General features: G+C 44.7%; 2 protein-coding genes across 2 annotated transcripts; one reads left to right on the top strand and one right to left on the bottom strand.

Moving 5' to 3' along the window:
* Positions 1 to 174: 174 nt before the first annotated feature.
* morn5 (MORN repeat containing 5) lies at positions 175 to 6,803 on the bottom strand. Its single transcript, XM_052051725.1, has 6 exons — positions 6,715 to 6,803; positions 6,324 to 6,432; positions 5,784 to 5,931; positions 4,511 to 4,622; positions 4,305 to 4,436; positions 175 to 703 (listed from the first exon to the last, which is right to left on the bottom strand). The coding sequence occupies exons 2-6, from the start codon at positions 6,368 to 6,370 to the stop codon at positions 600 to 602; spliced, it is 543 nt and encodes a 180-aa protein (XP_051907685.1). The 5' UTR covers positions 6,371 to 6,432; positions 6,715 to 6,803; the 3' UTR covers positions 175 to 599.
* ndufa8 (NADH:ubiquinone oxidoreductase subunit A8) lies at positions 6,769 to 9,222 on the top strand. The gene is made up of 4 exons (XM_052051727.1): positions 6,769 to 6,955; positions 7,938 to 8,101; positions 8,313 to 8,478; positions 8,849 to 9,222. The coding sequence occupies exons 1-4, from the start codon at positions 6,911 to 6,913 to the stop codon at positions 8,984 to 8,986; spliced, it is 513 nt and encodes a 170-aa protein (XP_051907687.1). The 5' UTR covers positions 6,769 to 6,910; the 3' UTR covers positions 8,987 to 9,222.
* Positions 9,223 to 14,858: the final 5,636 nt, after the last annotated feature.

Here is a 14,858-nt window from a genome sequence, read left to right on the forward strand (position 1 = left end):
GTTGGGGAAGGTCTGCGCATCATGTACTTATGTGCCACAGCCATCGTGTAAAGAAGCGGATCCAACGAGAACCTCAACGTCCTTGTATTTATTGAGATGAAAAAAAAAATCCTGTAAAGCACTTTTTGTTTGATTTTTGTAAAATAAACTAAAAAATTAAAAAAGCAACAACAATGACATGAAAACACAAACGTTTATTTGATAGACTGTGCATCATCCATGTTTTGTGTAAACAAAATGCAATAAAACAATGTGATGACATTTGTGGTCATTCCCTATCACTTGCGTCACTACGTGTGGCTGGCAAACAGAAATAGACACAAACTTGAAATTACATTTGCGTTTGTATTTATTCATTGATTTATTTAGCACCACGCATCCCACACGCCACAATAACCCTTCAAGCCCTAAAATGCCATGCATTACAATCACAAGCAAACATGCTAAAGTTAGCTTGCTAGCTTGCGGTGTCGCAAATGCAGACAACACATCAACTTCAGTTTTTCATTTATTGTACTTACTGACTTAGGCGTCAAAAAGGTAAGCAAGCTTCATTCATGACATATTATGACCCAACAAGTTAATCATTTTCATTTTTTTTAATCCATATGAGAAACACAGGCCACTTCTTCCAGGAAGGACTCGGGAATCGGCTCCTCTGCCACTCGACAGGTACGCACGATCCACTCGTGTTCCGAGTCATCTGTTAAAAAAACAAAACAAAAAAAACATGATACGCTAGTAAGTTTTCAGGATACCTGAGGTTAATAGCAATATCTTTTTATGGGTTTTCATAATGGGGAGACTCACAGCTCACACCAAGACACAAACTCTCTGACGTCACTCCCCTCCCCACCAGGCCCAGCCTCTTAACGGCTATTGTCTTCACATCTTAATGCATATCTGATTCCATTATATTGTCTGTTTAATGTTTAAAAGGGTGCTTAAATCATTCGAATTGTATTTAAAGCACTTGTAGGTGTAAAACTATTTTCAAAAACTTTCTTTTTTTTGTCATGTAGCCTTTTATCGCAGAGTTTTGCGACTGGCGTCTGGGTGAAGAATGTACCCCCCGCCCCCCACCCCCACAAATCGATGGTGGTTCACTGTACGTCAAATTAAGTACGGCGGGGCCTCTTGAAAATGTCTTCCGCTTGACCGCCATTTAAATATCTATCGGCCTAGTCAACGGAATCGTAATCTCACACAGCATGAAAGGAGGCATAATAGCGACTGGGCTGCAGAATTAAAAACACAGGTCACTTTTGTGTATAAAAGGCAGCTTGAGCAGTGAAGTGCCATTCAGGTCGCTGGTAAATTTTGTCAAATCAAGATAAGCCTGACAATTAGGAGAAAATAACTTCTCACAACCACTTCAGACACCCGTAAACAATAACCCAGCGCAAAATGGTCGGCCCCTATTTTTTTTTGTGTGTTCTGCCACAGAAGGACTGCCAGAGGAGCAGATAATGCTGCAGTTCGTCAATTGTTACGAGTGAAATGCGGAGCTAATTGCAGGGGAAGTCGCCCTTCTCTGGAGCGCGCGCAGCTGCATGCACTTGAGCAGGCGCGCGGGCCTCACCCCGAAAGGCTGGCGCGCGCGTGGGGCTCCATTGTGGCGGGGTGGGTGGGGGTGGGGGGTATTCAGGTCCTGGTTTGTCGACTGATTGTGTGTAATTTGGCAGCGACGGGCGTCAACGCTAACAGCCACTTCAAGCACAAAACTCTCCCAATCTTCTTCCTACCTGATCAGGAGGGAGACTGTGGGGGGGATTTGGGCCGGGCTTGGTCAATTGAGCTTATCAGCAGCTGCAAACATTTTCCGTCCGTCTTTGTGGCTCTAAAATGTAATCATCGCGGCCTACGTGTATCTCGTCATCGGGTCAAGAGGGAACCCCCTGTAACCTGCATTGATGATGATTAGATTGACCCCTATTCACATCTTCGGTAATGGCGCCCTCTTCAGATTGGACGCTGGTGATTTAAGTTGCCCTTAATTGAGGACACAGGTGGCCGGTAAGTATTGGCGACATTTTTGCTGTCTCGCATGTCCCAAGAACGTGCACGTTAGGTTCCCTGAAGATGCCCAACGAAGTGACGGTAAGTGTGAATGGCCGTTTGTCTACATGCAGCCCTCGTTTGGCTGGCGTCCAATCAAGGGTGCCGACCTTTCGTCCAAAAGTCAGTTGAGGAAATGCTCCGTCTCACCCGCGACATTTAGGATGAGCCGTAGCCTCTTAATTGCTCAATTTAGAACAAACTTTAGAATCTCCTCAATACAAATTGTTAATCCTGAAACCCCAAATCAAGAAACTTATTTTAACTCCACCATACTTTTTGCGTTTGAACTCTTCAGATCTTATTGTGGAACCGGAATGTCTAACCGGCGGAGCGAAACGGTACATGTGTAAGTCATCTGTGCCCAATTCACTTCTATGATATCATCACACGACAAAAAACAGCATCTGGTTTGATACACATCTTAAAAATGATCATCCGTGCGCAAACGCGCTTTGGAGTCAACCCAAATGGTGTTTTTCTGTTCGCAGATGTACAGTATGCGCAGCCAGGGTTTGAAATATTCCACTTCTCAAGGCCCTAGGTTGATGTTATCTGTCCGTGGAACACCTCAGCCTGACGAGGACAAAGGGAGGGCCTGTCGTTTTAGTCACCAGAGGTGTTTTTGTTGGCACTGGAATGTTTTTCACAGTGGAGGCCTTTTCAAAGGGAAGTGCTTATCCCAGAAACAGGAAAGTGCGGCAAACAATATGGTAGCCCTGCAGCTGCCTGCTGTGTTGCTACTCGAAGAGTCTGTCGGCGCCTTTTCACAAATTAGCCTCGGGCCTATACTTTCAGTAGTTTGTTAAAAAAAAAAAGAGGAAAATATCACGATAAAGGATCACGGCGGTTCATGATGACCACAATCATGCGGCATATCCATATTCGCCGGTCCCATTCATTTTGCGCGCAAAAGTATTTGGCCCAATTTATAATTTTATCAGTTGTCTGGCAATTATGAGTTCACCCAACTATTTTTTTTTTGCATTGTAGCTGGTCAAAAGCGTCATTTACGCATTGTATTGGGAACCTTCCGAGCCGCTTGATCCTCACTAGGGTCGCGGGGGTGCTGGAGCCTATCCCAGCTGTCTTCGGGCAGTAGGCGGGGGACACCCTGAATCGGTTGCCAGCCAATCGCAGGGCATACAGAGACGAACAACCATTCGCACTCCCACTCACACCTAGGGACAATTTAGAGTGTTCAATCAGCCTGCCACACATGTTTTTGGAATGTGGGAGGAAACCGGAGCACCCGGAGAAAACCCACTCAGGCCCGGGGAGAACATGCAAACTCCACACAGGGAGGCCGGAGCTGGAATCGAACACGGTACCTCTGCACTGTGAAGCCGACGTGCTAACCACGGGGCTACCGGGCTGCCCCTTGAATTGAATTGAATTGACATCTGATTGGTTCAGAGCCCGAGGAATGACTCAACCGGATTTTTGCCCGACTTGGGACTCGCTTCAAACTCCACCGTTTAAAACTTATGACTCACAAATGACGTCTTTCTCCAACCTCAGCATAACCGTGGTACGGTCCCCGCCGCGACTCCCAAAATAATCCCTGACCTCTTAGGGGAATATTGGTCAACGATCCTATTGTTCTGCGTTTTGGCACCGTGCCGGACGGGAATGTTTGCCAGCGCTAGCAACGGTGTCTAAGTAGCCCCTGCAAAAGGAGCAAAGATTAGCCAACGCTATCATCAAATTCATTCAGTTCTGTCGGGTGACTGTCGGTGAGTTGCACCCGTTAGAACATCAACGTGCACCCACTCCTTCCTCTTTCCTTACTGTACGGAGGTGTTTCCCCACACCGGATTAGGGGCTTTTCTTCCCCCCCCCCCCCCCCCCACCCCCGTGTGCCATCATCATTGCATCCTGGACGGGAAGCCCTGAGGCTATAAATCCCAAGTTTACATGCGCTCTGACAAATGCCCTTACACTTCCTTGGGTTAGAAAATAAATCTATACAGGATACAGGAGCATTTTTCCTTTTTTTTTTTTTTAAAGTGTCACAAGACAAGAGGGTATGTCGAATACACTTGCACACTCTTGAGTAAGGATGCTGCTGAATACAGAATAAAGAGTTGAGGACAGTGCAACTGGGACAAATGGTTGGCGTTGACTTTCAGGAGAACAAGCCTGCCACTCGAGCCGCCATACTTGATCAAATCGTGAGACCGGTGAACGCAACGAGTGCAACAAACAACGTTTTTTTTGTTTGTTTGTTTGTTTTTTTGTCTCACCAGCATTTCTAAGGAAAGTCCCATCGTAGGAAGTGATTATTCTCGTCTCGGGGTCATAGAAACCATCTCCACAGTCATAGCAGCCGTCAGGAATGACACGTGGAGGATGCAGGTCTGTCAGCTGGGATTCACCTTTTGTAAAGGAAAAAAAAAACAGGCACGTGATTCGCTCTTAAAAGCGTCGATCAAATGACAACAATATCAACCTGCCGGGCGAAGGCCGTTGCATCTTTCGGTGTAGAAGCGTCTGTCGTTGCCGTCGCAATAATCCCAGTTCTTCTCTTGGTACAGCAGCCCATCGGCAAAGGTGAATGATCCCTTTTTTTTAAGTAATACGGTGGAAGACAAAAAAAAAAAAGAAATTTAATAGATGAGCATTTATTTGATGGATGACGATTCAATTCATTTCATCCAATTGTTTGACATGCACATCTGCTTTTGACACGGGTGAGGGGGGGGGGGGGGGGGACGCGAATGTCTCTCCAGAACAAAACTATTTAAGAAAACAAGACTGTAATCTGTTTTTTTTTTCCGTCGTTGTTTTTGGTTGGAGGCAGGGATGGAGATTCCAGTCTGCATGGATCTGCTCTAATGGGAGACAATGGGATTTTCCTTCTGGTAAACAAATGTCGACGGTGTGTGCGTGTGTGTGTGTGTGGAAAGAGACAAGGACTCATAATAGAAAAAAAGTGAACATGGTTGGGGAATGTTGTTTATTAGAAACAGCTACTTTTCTAAGTAAACAATGCAATTAGAAAAAAAACTCATGACATCTGTTCCGACATGGAAAACGGAGCGAATGGGACCGCGTTGAAATTGATGACATTCATTTGTAGCCCAGCCAAGATAAATCTTTCCGTGGAGATTACAACGGTTATCTAATTGGACTTGATTTTCTTTTGTTGGGAGGTTGGAAATCTTTAATGCAAGACATGAGCAAAGTAAATCCAAATTATCTTTTTTTTCTGTATACGTTATATGAAATCTGCCTAGCAACAAGCGACCTGGCCAATTGTAAGTCATAACCAGGAAAATTCAAATAAATATCTGCGTGATTGATAACATTCAGTAATTCTGTTTTGTTTTTTAAATATGCGATATTCTTTTTCATGTAAATTGCTCTTGGTCAGACTAAAGCTGTGTTGCTTATCCCCAGGGTTCAACGTGTTGCCGTTTGGGCTCAGCATAGTTGCATCATTGCAGGTGCGGGGAAGTCTTGGCTGAGTTTAGTCACGGTTCACCGTGACTATCATTTGAAGTGACCCTCATCGGAATTGATGATAATAATTGCAATGATTGCTGCTGTAAATGCACGTGAGCAGGACAGAATACACCTTTGTCAAGTATGACACGGAGAAACCTAATAGCCGTTACAAGAATGCGGAGTGATTACTATAACATGCAGCAGATGGAATATTAAGTATAACCGATTTGAAAAACATAGAGTAGACGTGTGCAGAAAAACACACACACACACACCTGCGTGGCAATGCCGTTCTCCCAGGTGGCCTCGTATTTACTTCCATTTGGAAAGTGGAGCACCCCTCCTCCATGAAACATCCCATCTTTCATCTCCCCTATGTACTTGGTCTCTGATGGGAAGGTGTACTCCCCTTCTCCTTCCATCCTAACAGGACAATAGACCACCATGTTAACATTCTTATATCCTGCATCAATACGTATCAATCAGAATGATTGAAAAATGCATGAATTCTGTCATCTATTTTTCACCCGCTAACATTACAGTATAATTGAGCAATCCGATGATACAATGCAACCATATTTTAGACCACTTCATTTTATGGTATGGCATGAGCAGGTTTTTTTACCTGTTATTTGCAGAGATGCTCACGTTTTTATTATTTTCTTTATTTTTTTTTGCCCCCCAAACACACACGTAATTGTTTTTTTTTCACTGAATTTATGGATGTCTGTCTATCCGTCCGTCCATTCAATTTCAGTATTCACACATTGGTCAGGGCTAATGAAACGGATGCAATTAAAACAACTTATACTTACCTGCTGTTTAGAGTAGGGCCTTCATAACTGCTTCCGGTGAGCTCCATTTTTCCACTTAACTTCTCTTTCAATAAGCGGTCTCCTTAGAATTTATTTTCTTCTGCGGTTACTATAACACAAAATATAGAAACCGATGGTCCCCCCCTTAAAAAACTGCCACACGTAAGCATCGTCGCATTGACGCGTGTAAAACGGTCGTCGTCCACCAGTTCTAAAAGCGCGTCCATGTTACCATGGCAACGTATTTACTTCAGTATCGTCAAGTGAACGTATCGTCTTGTGACATTTTATGCTGATGAAACATTTGAACTAAGAAAGTGTACATAAACTCCCAAGTTTATGTACTCCCAAGATCAAAATCAGACTTCTATAAAACATTTAATTCCTGTACCCAGATCCCCAGTGCGCATGCGTGCTTTGTTGTCCAGCGCGTCACGATGCGTCATCAACACTCGCCTCCAAGTTGACGAGAAAACTGACCTTCTCTGCTGTCCCGTCGCTCGTCCTGAGCCAGACGAGGAGACCTTCAAAGTTGTGTCAGCGTCGTCGATTTCCCCGCGTGTGCTTTATTACACGCGCATGCAGCCATGCCGGTGGAAATCCCCAGTTTGCAGGAGCTGAACGTGGACGAGGTGAGCAGCAGTGCGAATGGAAATTATACTCAAGCTAAGAAGCTAGCATGTTAGCTATTCCGCTAACCCCGTTCTCTCACTGTTTGTAATTTGCTGGAATTTACTGCAAGAAACGTAATTTACGTGTCATCAGTCGTAGGACGTTGATACAGAGTTACACTGCGCATTTTTTTAAAATTGTTAAATGTCTTTATGCCAATGCGACCGGCGTCTGATCTATGTTAAATGTCTTTATGCCAATGCGACCGGCGTCTGATCTACCAGATTGCAGCACAAGCTAATTTTAATAGTCTGCATCATTAACACTCAGCAAGATCTGTTTGATTATGTCTGCTATGTACCGAAATTCTGTCAATCACAGCAACGTTATATGACACGTTGAACTTATCCTTGTAAGACGGATGTTAGAAGCTTGGACCTTGGTAACTATGCTAAAATCGCAACCAAGATAAGGTTATGTTTTGACGTACACTGCCAGACGTATTAACATGTTTTTTTTAAAATTGTGCTTCTGGTTTGCAGTGGTCTTGAGCTGCAATGTATCATACAGAGCGTAGTTTTTAATGTTTCTACCCACTCATGTTGATAAAGACGGTATCAAATGTTTGCAGCAGCAGTAGCTCTTAATTATGACACGACAACCATAATAATAAACATTGTTGAATTGAAGCAACTGATTTTAAAGTCTCCTTTTTTATCTCTTCCTTATGCCATTGAATATGACTCTATCGATAACGTAATGGCTGTTGGAAATAAATGAGGTAAGGTTACTTGACGTGTCAAGACAGCACGTTGCCCTAGTGGCTAGTAAATATGCCTCACAATGCAATACTCTGGTTTGAGCCTCATCTTCGGTCTCGCCATACTTGTGTGGGTTTTCTCGTGCCTCCTCATATATTCTGAAAACATGCGTGTTAGGTTGATTGAATATGCGCTCGAATAGCTATTTGTCAGTTGACTGTTATTCATGACACCCGACCAGATCAGTGTGTCATCTGCGGTGCTGAAGGCCGCTGCTCACCACTATGGCTCCCAGTGTGACAAACCTAACAAAGAGTTCATGCTCTGCCGCTGGGAGGAAAAGGACCCTCGCAAGTGTCTCGAAGAAGGGAGGAAAGTCAACGAATGTGCGCTCAACTTCTTCAGGTATGTTAGCACTGCTAATTTCAGGACAAGCACTCATGATTCGAGACAAGTCTTAATGTTCACAACTAAAAAAAATGTCTGCAAAATAAATGAATTATATACTGAATGTATATAATTCAGTAAACATATAATTCTAAACAGTTATTTATTAATATTGTGTCAATAGTGAGTGCATCGAGAGTCATCGCATGTTTCGCATGTTGTCTGTCAGGCAAATCAAGGGCAACTGCGCCGAGTCGTTCACAGAGTACTGGACCTGCCTGGACTATTCCAATTTGACCGAGCTGCGCCGTTGCCGCCGGCAACAGCAATCCTTCGACAACTGCGTCCTTGACAAGCTGGGTTGGGAGCGACCTGAGCTGGGAGATCTGTCGAAGGTGAGCCTCGTTAGCGGGCACTTCAATTTGATGGCTGCCGTTGGTGTTGATTAGAGAGGAGCTTTTGATTGCAACGACCAAACTAGATTTTACAAATCATGCCCCCCCCTACCCGGCCCCCCCTCCCACTCTTCCCACTCCCAACTTTCCTCTGTCAGTCAAAGCTATTGTTCTCACACTTTAACAGATCTGGGGTGGAAAATGAGTTGCCATTCTCGCCATGTCTGGATGTGACAGAGTTAGGCAAACGTTTTCTGAAAGGGGACCGTTTCAGTTTTGAGTTCCTCAGAGGCGCAGGGTGTCGACATTTGAATGCAAGGAAGTGCGCGCCCGTACAACCACGTGATGGTGCGCCTGATTTATTTTCTAGGTGACCAAGGTTTCAACCTCGAGGCCCCTGCCGGAGAACCCCTACCACTCTCGCCCGCGCCCCGAGCCCAATCCGACCATCGGGGGTAAACTCGAGCCTTCTAAATATGGCAGCAGGTTGTTCTTTTGGCCTTGGTGAGGTCACGGGCTCTGTCTAAAAGCAGCCGGGGGGGGGGAGGGCACCAAATGTTTTGACAGCAGCGGTTTTGTCATTGTTTGGTCCTACAAGTGGCTTTTGTACAGCTTCGCCATCTTCATAAAATTTATTTTAACGAAAGGAAGGACCGCATGCATGATGCATCGTAGCTTTCCCGGTCCGCTTCTGTAAATGTCATCGGTGAACATTGCTGTCACATAATAAAGAAATAAATTAAGGATTTTTATGTCCGTCTTTTTTTTTTTTGTCTCAAAGCTGCTTATGCGCGGTTGTGCGTCACTGTTTATGCACATCTGCGCTTTGTCCGAGCAATGCGCTGTCAGCCTGATTGAGGGCCGGTTCAAGGTCAAGACTAAAGGTGACTACCTGCAGCCACAGAGAGCTGCTTCTGCTTCCTTCTTTTCTCCCAGCTCGCTTCCTGTTCCATGACCCGGCCGGGACGGAGTGAAAAAGAAGCACTTAGGCGATGCGAGGCGTGTTTGTGTCGCCAGCTCACGTGCGCAGACACGCGAGGACGCGGTGACCTCCAAATGAGACGGCAAGCAAAGCCAATCGAACGCCTCGCTGACCCAATGAACAGATGTGAGCAAAACGATTATTATTATTATTATTTTTCCCCCCTTCTGTCCAAGTTTCAGTTGTAAGGGAGGTCTTTTGCAAGCTAGTAGTCATCACTCGGGTTAGGTCTTTAACCTCTGCCATGTTCTTGATTTCTACAGGGAACAATAGCAATGCTCCAATTGGCAGCTCCGCGCACGCGGCTCACAGGTGTTTACTTGGAGACGTCTCTCGAAAAGCAGACAGTTCAAGGCTCGGCCGCCGACGGTCCTTCTGACTTCATCACGAGATCAAAATAAACATTCAGATACTAAATATTGAGCCAGAGGTTTTCAGAATGACACCTTTAAATGAATACAAACCCGAAATTCCCATGTAAAGTGGAGCACGATCCGTTTTGGAACTCTGGTTCACCTCTGTTGGATTTGGAAACAATTTCCGCCAGTGGAAATCAAAAGAAGGGCAGCGCGATGCGGTAAGTGGATAGCAGGTTTGCCTCCAAACTCCTGAGGTTCACGGCTCGGGCCTTTCCATGTACAATTGACATGTCGTCTCAAGTTAATCGAATACTCTTTGTCCATGTTTGTTGTCTATATGTGCCCTGTGATTGGTTGGCGACCAGTCCAGGGTGTATTCAAGCTTATCCGCGAAACCCATCATAAGGACTAGCGCTGTTAAAATGTTCTCTTTCCGGGATGAAACGGGTAAGTCAAGCGACGGCGCGAAGCGTTGGTGGGATTCCAATGAAAATGTGAAAAATGTGTTGCTAAGCAATTCACTGCGGGTTCTTCCCAGTTTGGTGCATTTTGACCGTAGACCGCACGTGACTGAAGAAGAAATCCCCTTCCGAAGGTGTGGACTGGATCAGCGGCGTGCACGGGAAATGTCTGACAGAACCTTTTCTGACCTGCACGGAGAAGGAGAAGGGGGGCGTGGGGGAGATTGAATCCAAAGAGGAAAGGAGGTGTGGATTAAGGGAAGCACGGAGCAGAAGGGGGCAAGGCACAGTGGAGGGGCATGCTTAGAGGAGTGATCAACATCCAAGCAAAAGGGGGGAAGCGGGAGGAAAGTGAGATGCGGTAGAGGCAAGCCTGGGGGATGACTCGAAAGCGTGGGGAGGATGCGGTGGGGGGACTCCGAGCATGTTCGGTGGCTGGCCAAGAGGCCCCCGGGGCTCGTGGCAGGGCCTCGCCTCCATGCGACTTGCAGGAAGCGGCGGGTCATCGTTGTTTGACACGGCAGCGCCACAGGAAACGTGCTCTGGCACAGGAAAGAAATACAATACGGGGGCTTTCACAAAGCAACAGCCCGCCTGGGAGCTGGACACGCTAAAATACTCAAACAACTTTGCTGCTTTCTAACACGCCTGTCAATATTCCCAATGTCCAGTGTCACAGTGGAGGCAATTAAATGAATGTTTGGATTGGTGATGAGCGCCAAAACAGTGCAGGGGTGGCAGATGTCGACGTTTTCCGCAAATGGATATCGAGTTGAAACCGGCGGGTCATTTTTCAGCATCCATAACGTTAAGAGCCACCCTGCGCAATGAGGGTACCCTTGAGATAGGCCCGAAAATGGAGGCTTGTTTTATCTGTTTACACTCCTTGCCTTCTCGCCTTGTGATCTTGTACTGAGTGCTACTTTCATGTCCCCTCGCACTTGGCTTTGAACCGCCGTGCAGGTTGTTGCTTTATGTGGCAAAATGCGCCCACTGGCCACAAGTGCCCCCCGCCCCCGTCGTGTGGAGAAGAGATGGGGACAGCTGAAATGTAGCAGACATGGTTATGTAAGGTATTATTTATTTATGCAGCTTTCAAGACTGTTAAACAAACAACATGGTTGAAGCGGGAGATGAGGAGGCTGCAGTCCCGTCTGCCTGAATTACCAGCAGTGAAATAAATGCAACAAACATACAAAATAAACTCCAAAGTTGACTTATTGGTGCTCAGTTCTCAAGCCAAGTACAGTGTGTACTCTTTAACAGGTCTTACACCCAAAAATTTCGACAGGCTTCGACTAAAAACTGCAAATAGGACGGATGTTTAAAATATTTAAATGTTGCTGTGATCAAAAACGTTATAACATTGGCTTCAATGACGACAACGCCATCACTGATTCAAATCTGATGTTGGCTGATGTTATAAAATACAAATATGAATTCATTTGATTGATTATTTGTTTCATTAATATTTTTTACACACTAGCGATTAAAGCAGGAACAGTTTAAAAGAATCTCACACCTAAACAGTGTCATGATGGAAGCTTTCACTGGCGTCTGAGTGACAACCACGGCTCGTGTTTTGCATTCCAGGCAGACACGCTCGGCAGACGCTGTTATCCCGCTACAGTTTCGCCCAACACCTTTTGAATGTCTCGCTTAAGAAAACACCGAAGCCCACATTGGTGGCTGCGTGCGTCGGGTGGTTGGTTGGCTGGTCAAAAACAAAGAAGGAGCAAGAGGGCGCTCGTTACGTTGGCAGCACGGCAAGCTACGCTCGGTTACAAGTTAATGGAGGCGTCACACACAGCCGTGCCAAAAACAAACATGGCGCTTGTCCGAATGCTAATGCTTATGTGGTCGATGAAATCCGCTCATGTTTTCGTTGGATTTGAGACAGGTGAGCCATTATTTTTCTCACTTAAAAACATATATTCGAGAGGTCAAAGTTTGAGGCATTGGTATCACATCCAGGGAGATGTATTTCAAATTCAAATTTCGAAGTCACACCTCTGGATGCAGTCCTGAGAGGATTCATCTAAGCGTATCAATTTGGTCGACAAAATGTCGACCACGTGACATTGTCACAAAATGTCGACCACGTCTTTTTACAATGCATCTCATGATGGCCCACTGGAGCTTGGGAAAGAGAAATCACTCGGAGCCACGGCAAGTGATTAGGAAGTCAAGATCATGCATGGTATCAGCCTATTAGACCGAAAGATTAAACATTTCTAGTTTTGTGGCCTTTTCAAACAATACCTGATCCGAAAGCTGGACTAGCTACAACAAAGTGTGGGGAAGAGAATTTACTGTACATTAGAGTTTGGGGAAGTAAAGCATGGTACACATAAACAAGTAATACCAAACAATGTTTTTGTATTTGCTTATTTATGGGCATATTTGTATCGTATGTGGATTTATTCAGACACTTTTTGTAGCATTAAGCAACTTCACTGTTGTCCTCAAATCATGCCCCCCCCCCTTTAAGATGGGTAGCATCTGTCAACATTCACATGCACACAATGATCGAATTGCATTCCTACAGCGAAAACAATTTTCAGTGAGCTGTCCAAGATGGCCTAGAAGCGATTTTCCGCGGGGCGCCGCTAACTCTCCTGTGTGTTTATTTCACATGTGTAAAAATAAAACTGCAGTCTTTTTTTTTTTTTGAGGGGCGCTGCATGTTTATTCTGTGGTATCGCAGCAAAGTGGACTAATGTGAAGTATGTGATGAAATGAAATGACATACGGCTTAACACTCAAGATGTTGCGGTTTGGGCGCTTGCCTTCTGGTATGTGTGTGTGTGTGTGTGTGTTCATACATATAGTATGCGTGTGTTACATAAAAATGTGCACACTAAGTGTTTACATGTTTGTACGTATTGTGTATGGACAAGGCCGTTTCAGGCATGTATGTTGCCGCAGCTCCTACAGGGCAGCCGTGTGTTTATGTTGGCCCGAGCCCAGACCTTCATCGCTCCTCCACTGATAGCTCCATTTCTCAATCCTTTCTGTCCCTCCGGCTATTTACGAGTCTACCACAGACTCTCTTTCCCTGCTGCCAACATCCAATCCTTTTTTTTTGCTTCTTCTCCTCTCCTGCTGTAAGTCAGAGTCAATTTGCCTTCACGCCCGCTTCCCCTTTGCTTTATCTCGCGCTCTTTCACTAGTCTCGTCAGCCAAAACAGACCTTACCCAGCTGCACCGGGTGCACGTTCAACCTCTGCTCATTCTTTCCTTCATTCCATTTTTTTTTTGTTTATACACGGCCTTCTTGTCAGGAAAATGATACATAATCATTTTTGGAGTGAGGTAGTGTGAACAATGAGTGAAAAAAACAGGGCCCCTCTGGATACATCTTGATTGTTTCCTGACATCACTATAAGGACTCAAATCACACTGCTTAATAAATTTTATCATTCTGGTTTTGCTAATCCCTGGGTTCTCCATTAATCTTTTTCCATTTTCCTATGTCCAACGGGGGTCTCGGGTGGGCTGGAACCTATCCTCACTCCACTTTGGCAAATAGCAGGGTTACACCCTGGACTGGTTAGCGGCCAATTACAGATTAGCACAATCCGTTAAAATTTTTGACATTGACACAGAATGACTGGCCAATATGGACAATTTTGGCTTCAATCACCTCAGTTTGCCCGGGGTCTAAATTCCTCATTTGTACCAATTGATGCGTACAAATATTGGCATAATTAATGCACCCACCATTGTGGGAAAACTGTGGGGGGGGGAAAAAATCCTTTTCCATTCCAGCCGAGGACACACTTGGAGGATTTTGGTGTGTACGAACATGAGCCCTGACTTCAAAAATTCCATTAGACACTCCAAAAACCATGGAGAAAGTTTTCTGCCTGAAAAGGAAAGCAGATCCAACTACAAGAGGGCAAACAAACTCCAAACTTTTAAGGTCAGGTGTCCCATTCCTCTTTTTAAACCATTCATACACACTCCATAATGTCCATATGGTAAGGTATTTTTAATGTACCGGTATTAAGAAAAGAAACCCAAATTCTAAAAATAATATACATTTCGAGGCACCGTTTCTATTTGTTTTATTTTTTATGTGACCATGTTGTGCTTTTCGAACTCTTTTTTTTTTCCAGGGCATTCATCCATTTGTTGTCATTCTCTCTTGTCAACAGCAAACAATTTCACATGTACTAAGTGAAAAATAATCTGTAGTGCTTTTTGGATGGGAAAAAAAAACCCAGTTTAACTTTTCAAAGCGATCTCTTCAAACTAAGGCATTCGCAAAGAGATTTTTAGTCTCTTTCTTCCACATTTTGTCATGTGGTTGACTGGCTAGGTAGCTAGCTGCCTAGCATAAACATTGTTGTGTATATATTTAACGTTTTAGTTGATTTATCCAATCTTCAGTTGTTTTCAAAAACATGTTTTTATGTGTCTCCGAATGTTTAGCACAACAAGCCCCGCACAAAAATGTTTCCCACAGAAAAAAAAAGAAAAGAAGTTGTTTCAGTGGTAAGTATTTTAGTGGGTCATAACTATTGGTTTCCAGTCTTTTTTGTGGAAACAAAGTCTGTTGGCAGTCGGGACCGT

This window comes from Hippocampus zosterae, chromosome 18 (genome assembly GCF_025434085.1).
Source record: "Hippocampus zosterae strain Florida chromosome 18, ASM2543408v3, whole genome shotgun sequence".
Taxonomy (NCBI): Eukaryota; Metazoa; Chordata; class Actinopteri; order Syngnathiformes; family Syngnathidae; genus Hippocampus; species Hippocampus zosterae.

What these genes read in the sequence shown, in the direction of transcription:
- ndufa8 (XM_052051727.1), top strand. Translation starts at nt 6,911, where the DNA reads ATGCCGGTGGAAATCCCCAGTTTGCAGGAGCTGAACGTGGACGAG. An exon ending in AGGAGCTGAACGTGGACGAG is followed by an intron (nt 6,956 to 7,937) that starts GTGAGCAGCAGT and finishes ACACCCGACCAG; the next exon opens with ATCAGTGTGTCATCTGCGGT. An exon ending in AGCTGGGAGATCTGTCGAAG is followed by an intron (nt 8,479 to 8,848) that starts GTGAGCCTCGTT and finishes TTTATTTTCTAG; the next exon opens with GTGACCAAGGTTTCAACCTC.
- morn5 (XM_052051725.1), bottom strand. Translation starts at nt 6,370, where the DNA reads ATGGAGCTCACCGGAAGCAGTTATGAAGGCCCTACTCTAAACAGCAG. An exon ending in AGAACGGCATTGCCACGCAG is followed by an intron (nt 4,623 to 5,783) that starts GTGTGTGTGTGT and finishes CTTAAAAAAAAG; the next exon opens with GGATCATTCACCTTTGCCGA. An exon ending in CAACGGCCTTCGCCCGGCAG is followed by an intron (nt 4,437 to 4,510) that starts GTTGATATTGTT and finishes CCTTTACAAAAG; the next exon opens with GTGAATCCCAGCTGACAGAC.